This window comes from Puntigrus tetrazona, unplaced genomic scaffold, assembly GCF_018831695.1.
Source record: "Puntigrus tetrazona isolate hp1 unplaced genomic scaffold, ASM1883169v1 S000000513, whole genome shotgun sequence".
Lineage (NCBI taxonomy): Eukaryota > Metazoa > Chordata > Actinopteri > Cypriniformes > Cyprinidae > Puntigrus > Puntigrus tetrazona.
The window spans coordinates 949,170-957,500 of NW_025048150.1; the positions used below are offsets into that span (position 1 = coordinate 949,170).

General features: G+C 41.0%; 1 protein-coding gene across 1 annotated transcript in view; it reads left to right on the top strand.

The window, feature by feature from the left end:
• The first annotated feature begins 302 nt into the window (after window positions 1-302).
• LOC122334284 (zinc finger E-box-binding homeobox 1-like) overlaps window positions 303-8,331 on the top strand; it is a 32,971-nt gene continuing 24,942 nt past the window's right edge. Inside the window, 2 exon segments of the mRNA XM_043232061.1 lie at window positions 303-416; window positions 972-1,187. Of these exon segments, the coding sequence (XP_043087996.1) occupies window positions 1,058-1,187 (130 nt within the window). The 5' untranslated portion in view covers window positions 303-416; window positions 972-1,057.

Here is an 8,331-nt window from a genome sequence, read left to right on the forward strand (position 1 = left end):
ATTACATAATAATAATAATAATAATAATAATAATTAACAAGAGAGAGAGTTTCATTAAACAGAACACAGAATCACTTAACCATTAACACCATTTAAAGCAGAAAAAGTCATTTATTTGGGAGCGCTGAGGGATCAAGGTCCACCCTATTGCGCGGCATTATCATGACATTGCGCGTTCATGCGTGTGAATGCCAAGGTAGGGGTCCTGAACGGTGTGTTTGACTTTTTCTGATGTTTTTCTTTTTCAGTTGCTAAACAGATTACCGTTCAATTACTCGCACAAAAGAGGTGACAATACAATACTTCCTACAGCGATCGACGGGAGCGCGGGCCGATGGGGGGCGCGGGAACAGGTGCGACTCGCTCCCCATAAAACGCGTACCTGCGCGTTAAAACGCCTCTCGCAACGTTTGAAGGTAACGCGTTTGCTTTTGCATAAGTGAAATAAGCGAAAATGTCGCAAACCTAACATTTGAGAAGGACGTGACGCGTCTGAACTACAAACAACTAGCACGAAATCGTTCTTTATACAGCGCTGATTGCGCCAGAGCAGCTTTACGGTGCCAACGGGAAAATCATTTATCAACAGGACAATGGCAGAGAGTCAGATAAAGTCAATTAATTGGAGATTCAGTGATGTCACCGTCCAGCGTTACGCGTCCCCAACTAATTAAGCAGGCAAGCCACTTTGCACATTTCTGCAGCGTCGCGTTTTCATGCAAATTCATGCATGTTTTTAATTTGCTCAAGTTTTATTCGCACGGTAGTTCTATCCTATTAGGAGCAATAGAATGCATATCATGACTAATATTGCGTGGCCTTCTCACAGCCTGTAACTTTGGTGTTTAACTCCAGAAAAAGGGGAAAAAAGCGCAATTGCGTCTTTATTAAAAAAAAAAAGCAAGCGCACCTTCTGAAATCACACGCTTTTAAGCGCGCGATTGCCCCTTTTCTTTGAACACGCTTCACAGTTTGGGCTGACACCGGACCTGCCTCCGATGACATCACCAGAGCCGCTGCTGGTCGCGACGCGCGCCTGAGAGCCTGCTGCAGAGCGATGCGGAGCGACGCGGCGCGCGTTTACCCGCACGAGCCGTCCTCGCGCGCACCGGGCGAATACGGCCGAGACATGGCGGAGAGGAGCCGAGGAAAGCGGAGGAAGCAGGCGAACCCGCGGAGAAACCAAGGTCAGTGCTTCTACGTTTCTGCGTTTTTCTGCGCTCATTCATTCCAAGAGAAACTAGTTTAGCTCTTAGGCGCTTCCCGAACGAATATTATATCGCTTATTATCTGCATCATTGGCTTGCACGTACTTTTTCTTGCCTTGGCTGTCAGCTTTAAAGTTTGCAGAACTTGCGGTCGGCTTCGCATCGTTTCTGCAGTCCTCAGCATCACATTTTCATTGAGTTTTACAACATTCAGCTGCACTTCATGTGCTGCACTTCCTTCCATCCTCGTGCCTTATAACTGATAGACTGAACACTGTTTCTGTCCGATCCACCGTTATTTTTAGGCGAAATGAAAACAATAATAATTCGCATAAGCTTAGTATAACAGTGATTTCATCTTACTTTAATAATGCATGATACTATATGATTACAGCAGGGCGAACTTTAACGTTGTTAGTATTATTTTTGTGCATTGAGCAAAAATAATAAAAAAACAATCATTATAATAAATGCAGCTCTATAATTTGTTTTATCACAACTCAGAACTGCGATCGCTTTATTTATGCTTATGTTATTAATTCAGAAATTAGCTTCAGTTCTGTAATGCGTTGTTCTTCAAAAAAGGGCCGATGCTGCACTCGATGATTGCATTTTTGTTGAAATTAAATGCACATTTAAATCGCAGCTGTCTTACAACGCTTGTTGTTTCTAAAAAAAAAAAATAGCTTAAGTCGGTAAATGTTGACTTTAACCTCAAAAAGCTCCACAGCCCATCTGTATCGTTTCATATTGACAGTTTAGTAGTGCGTTTTATTTTGTGTACCTTCTCAACCTAAACGAACTGAACGCATTCGGTTTTCCTGAATAAAACGAGCTCTTTTGGGCCTCTTTGAGCGTCTTCTCAAATGTTCACTGGCAGGTTTTATACGTGTACCCCACAAAAGTCGCGCTCCACAAACGAATTGGCCTCGCGTTCCGTGTTTGTTTGTAGATGGCGTGTAGATCCCCACGAACGCAAGACAAGCCGAGACGATCGTTCCCGACGCGCCAGAGATCCGATGCCTCAGTGGTTTGGTAGAAGTGTGAAAGTGCTTCGCTGGACCACCTGAGTGATTGTGTATCTTATCAGCTGCGGCGTTGTACACGATCGAAGGCGTTTCGTTTGACGTGCGCGCAGGACGGTGTGTGTTTAAGTGCGTGTGTGTGTGTGTGTGTGTGGTTAGAGAGCTTCTTCATTTGGATGCGACGAAAGTGTCGTTTTTGTCGACCTCACACCAGTGTGTGACGGCCAGAGCTAACGGGCAGAAGCCTGCTGTCAGCTCACACACAAACACGCTGCGTTCATAAATAGGAGACGTGAGATGTGATAAACTTGCTCCCTTGATTCCTCTTTTTGCCGCCGATGCTTCAAAGTAACGCAAAGCAGGGTTTTGAGTCGCTCGGTTTACAAAATGATCCGTGCAAACACAAAAAAAAGCACACAATCGGTCAAATGCGGCCGGATCCTTTCTCTCCGCTTTCCTTCCGCGCTCGAGTCTCTCGACGTGTACGAATCAGCTGCTTTTTAATGGATGTACGCGCAGTTGCGTAAAATGCTTGCACTCTTAAAAGTAAACACTCTTCGTTGGCTCCGTTGAACTGAAATGAGATTGTTTATAGGGGAAAATGTTCTTCGGTTGAAAAGCAGGTTCTTTTGGGGAACCAAAATGGTTCTTTTATGGGACTGCTGCAGAAACCTCAGCAAGCTTTATTTTTAAGAGCATGGACTCATCTTACAAGCGATTCTTTTAAGACCGGACATTTTAAGTCACTTACTTTTAAAATTGGAAAATCGGTCCATAGGAGGCACCCAAAATACAGACTGTCTTTGTCTTTAACGTATCATTTAAACATCTTTTTTTGTCAAATGTCTCATGTGTAAGATGTGTCCGTGCATCTGTGTTTTCAGTAAACGCTTTTAAATCTAGTTTGTAACACCCTGAGATTTACATGTTTGAGAGTTCATAGAGGTTTTGGGGTCACCGTAGAATCACACGCATCGACGCCGTGTCAAAAAATGCTGAAAAACATTGAACGGTGACGCTTTAAAATGTTTTAGGTAACGCTGTGTCTCCCACACAAAATAAGTGTGTGTGCGTGTGTGTGTGTGTGTGTGTGTGCATATGCCGAACAGATGATTGTGATGAGAAAACACACAATCGCAACAAACACAGTAAGAGTTCTCTGACGTGTTCACTGCTTGTTTCATGCCTCAACAGCACATTTCTCAGCTATTAAGTGTTAAACAGTGCAGATTCAGATTAATGATCATCAGTGTGTGTGTGTGTGTGTGGTGGTAGTGTCCAGGTAACAGGGAACATGCTCAGAACTGCGACTAACAAATCTCAAAGTTACGAACAAACGTTTAACAGAATGTTTGTTCCAATAATTTGTAACATAAAAGTAACATTCTCTGAATGATACAATGCCGTAAAAAGATACAGCGGAATGTTCGGAACGTTCACGTGATCAAGAATGAGGTTTTCCAAACATTAAAAAAAAAAAAACATAAAGGTGCTTCATGATGCCGCAGAAGAACCTTTTCGTCTAAATGTTTTTTGGGAAGTGCTTCAAACGTCCGAAGCACCTTTACGTTTCACAAAGTGGCAAAAGCAGGATCATTTCGTGGCATTAAGCGCCTTTATTTTCAAGAGTGTGAATAAGACGTTTGTAACGTTAGCGAGCGTCCATCCCAAAACATTTTCCGTTCTTTTGTCCCGTGTCCTGCCGCTCAAGAGGACAGCGCAGATACCGTCCTCGGTAGCGAGAGGGACGCGGAGATAGCGCTGTAGGAGCCGCCGGTTCCCTCCGTCACAACTCCAGCCAAGTTCGTGATTGGATGAGATCGGATTCCGGACATCTTAACTCAAGATGTCACCCGATCTGAAACGTCGCATCTTTGTTATCTGCCATTACGGATGCTCTTTGACCTCTGGTTTTGACGTAGTGCTGCAGTTACAGCTCATTTCCTCGCCTATTGTCTCTCCGCGCGTGTTTTCTCTCTCTCTCTCGATTGCCTCTTTGCGTTTTCTTTTTTCAAGTGCCAATTTATTTAAACTCTTTTCCCTTTTTCTTCATTCGCCTTCATTGATTTCCAAACCCCAGCCTTTGTAGGCAGCTGGGGTCCAGCTGTGTGTCTGCTGTCGAGTGTGTGTGTGTGTGTGTGTGTGTGTGTGTGTGTGTGTGTGTTTCTCTGGCACGGTCTTGTCACAGTGGGCAGAATGCGAGAAAACGACAGAAGGGAGGGAGAGAGAGAGAGAGAGAGACTAAGAAAAAGTCGCTTGTCATTTTGGACAACAGAAGAGAACTGGGCAAGAAATCAGAGAGATCTGAGCGGAGCGAGAGCGAGAGCGAGACAGCGAGGAGTCCAGGCTCCAAGGTTTATTAGCGGCGCTCCCCAAACGAGAGAGCTGAGGCGTCAGACGCAGCGGGAGAGAGAAAGACCAGAAATAAAAGAAAGGGACAGTTAAAGTGGCTCGCGAGATGTGTGTGTGTGTGTGTGTGTGTGTTCGCCGACTCAATTAATCAGGACCCAATTATAAGGAGGCTTAAGCCTCATCGTAGACTGTTTATATATAATCCGGAGCAGAAAGAAACATCATAAACAAGTCATCGGCTTTGTTTCGTCTTAAGATTCACGCCCATAGCGCTTTCTTCTAAGCCATGTTTATAAAACTCGCTCAGACTCGTCTGTGTAACAGGGCCTTGGAGGTTTAGCGGGCCGCAGGTATTAAAAGAGACAGTCGCTATGCTTTATCAGTTGTGATATTGCTGGCTAAGTGCGTGTAATTTTCATGCAAAAAAAAAAAACATTTAAATTGTCAAAATATCTGGAAATTCTTAAATCAAGAGGGATTTTCTAGACAAGTAAAATGTATTATCTTGTTAAAAAAAATGCCAGCGGAGTAGGCAAAATTATCTGTTTTTCTTTTTGCCATTGGCAGATTATTTAGTTTTAATAATTTTTACTTGTCTAGAAAATCCTGATTTAATAAGGTCTTGATATTCTGGCTGGAAACGAGACAAAAATAAAACAGCATTTGTTTGCCGTGTACACTGTAAAAACAAAAAGTAGTTCAACTTGAAATAACTTGTTACCCCGTATAAAATTGTTAAATGATGTTAATTTAAGTGATAACTAAAATATAATAAAAATATTAATAATATTATTTTTTTACAGCGTTTGTATCATAATATAGTTATTTATTCTGGGAATGTTATAAAGATGCTAACTTTTAGTGACTGAGACAATTAAAGTGTGATAAATAAATTAGGACCAAAAGTCATTTTAACACCGTATTAATGTAAATATAACAATAGAGTTATAGTTCCAGTTAAGCCGTATAGTTGCTGTTGTTATATATTACAATATAATTGTTTTTGATGAAAATGTATAAAAAAATGCATAGCTAAATTAAGATCAGAATATTATTGTAAAATTATTGTAATGCCGTCTGACTGTAAAATATAGATTTATTTCTGCTGAAAATGTATTTGCATTTATGCATTTAGCAGATGCTGTTATACGAAGCCAACAAAAGCAATTAATCAAAAAGCCAGCAATACTAGTATATAAAAAATTAAACGAAATGCACTTAATGTTTAAAATAATTTCATTATATCATACCCTGTTTGGAAAAATAATACATCTTCTGTTGTTCCTGCTGCGTGTATCGTTCTCAGAACGTTCTGGAAAGGTTCTCTCCACGTTATCATAAATGAAGTTGTGCAGTTTTAATAGAATGTTTATTTAGGTTTACTCGACTTTCAATAATGTTAGCACAAGAACACTATTTCTATACGTTTTTAAATTATACTGTCTGTTTAGGGAACATGCAAAAGTCACGTTCTCATAATGTTTGCAACATGACCAAACGGAACGTTCCCCTAACGTTGACACAATCGAGAAAAAACATTCGCGAACTCGACGTTTTGGACATTTGGTAAAAAACGTTTTTGTCAACTAATAGGACCGATTTCGTGAGCTGAGCATCATCGTCGGCTCTGCTCTCAGTGTTTCTCAGTAGAGTTGAAGCCCGTGTGTGTGTTAAGCGTGTGTTAAGCGTGTGCGTGAGAGGCTGCGGTTTCCATGCGTGTCCTCGGGTCACGTCTGTGTGTGGCCTCCGCTGCGACTCAGATGTTCAGCTTCGGCCGTAAAACGTCCCGCAGCATTAAATTGCTTTGGCGTTTGCGTTCGGGAGGCAGAAACTCAAAAGACCTCAGACGCACTCGCTCTTTCTGTAGCTCCTCTTCTGTTCGGTCTCGGCGTCTTCCCGTGGGCTTGCGCTTGAAGCCGGAGGACGCTTTGTGAAGTAAACAGCGGTGTTGATGCTGTTTGCTTGTCAGAATAGGGATAAACACACACCTATGCATCACTGGCTGCTTTAAACGTCCACACACACACACACACACCCGTAGAGAGTTTTGTTTGTGTGTAATGTGTGGTGATGGACTGACGGGGCTGTAAACAGTGTATCTTTGCTGAGTGAAGTCTGTTTGCCTGTTTGCGTCTTGTGGTAGCGAACTGCCATGCTCAATTTACACACACACACACACACACACACACACACACACACACACACAGAGAGAGAGGTCATACGTAATGGAATAGCCCGTCTTAACTAGAAGTTCTCGCTTGGATTTGTCCCGGATTGACTTGTTCTTATAGTCATGAGTAGATCACATTATATTCCAGCCGTTCCTTTTAGTTCATTCACTTCATGATTCATGCATTCGCGTTTTTAGACTTGACTTTCAGTCACATCCCTCGCCGTCTGATGCTTTATTATAAAACATCCGTTTAATTAAAGCAAGGTGTTCGTCACCGAGTGTCAAAGCAGCACTGCTTTTATCGCAGTTCGACTATTAATCCGTCGGTAAATGCATGCATCGTTTTAAACAGAAATCGTAAGTGCGACTATTAATATCATGCAATTGTCAAAATCACGCCAGTTGTCAAGTGCGTTGGTTTTAACGAGAGCTTAGAAGAAAAAAACGGGTAAAAATGTAACAGTAAATAAATACTAACAAATAAAATTCAACAATTGATTCGAAAAAATGTATATTGCTTAAAATAATATAATAAATATATATTTTATTTATTAAATTTTTTCAATATAATTACATATTTTCCAAATAATATTTTAAATGCTTATAATATTGTTGTAATAATATCTGTGCCATCTTTTTATGCATCAAACCCAGCGCAGGAAAGTTAAAGTTCGTCATGACATCTCACATATTAATATTTAAATTTCATTGCGATGCGATTAATCACATCCAAAATAAATGTTTTTGTATATATAACATTTATGTGCGTGTGTACATTTATATGTATATATAAAGACACACAGTACGCATTTTGTAAATATTTGCACGCATTTACTTATTCATATAATTTATATTACATATAAATGCATTTAATTTAAAAACATTGCATATTTCCTTGAATATATGCATGCATGTGTGTGCATTAAAATATATTCCAAATAATATTTTAAATGTTTATAGTATTGTTGTGATAACATCTTAACACCTAAAATTAATTCTTCAGAATAACTCGCACAAATGAGTCAATCACAATAAAAGTGGTTTAAACTCAGCTCCGTATCACATAAAGACCTTGAGCTTTGAGACTGAAAGAGCAAGAAAGACTCCCTAAACCTCCCTCACGCTGTACCTGTAGTCAACAGGTACAAAACAACACACACACACACACACACACACACACACACACACACACACACACACACACACACACACACACACTCACACACACAGCCGAGGCTTCACGAGAGAGGTTTTCACATGAAGTCAATTATAGTTGTTATATGTTTCAAAGCAGCTTTATGGAAAGTTTATAATATCTTCATGCCTTATAGTTGCATTAAGCAGCGTGCGTTGACAAACAAAGAGAAAACCCAGCAGCACACGCTTCCTGAGGCTTTAGCTCCAGCTCTTGCACAGGTCTCACTGCATTAACAAGGACATTTCTGACCGCTGAGGACATTATAAGTAAAGCGGAACAGGTCCGAGCGTCGAGCCAACGCTTTAAACTGGAAAGTCTGCTTATTAGAAGAGAACGGTCCCGCACACGTCTCCGGCTCTGAGTGTGATGTGATGA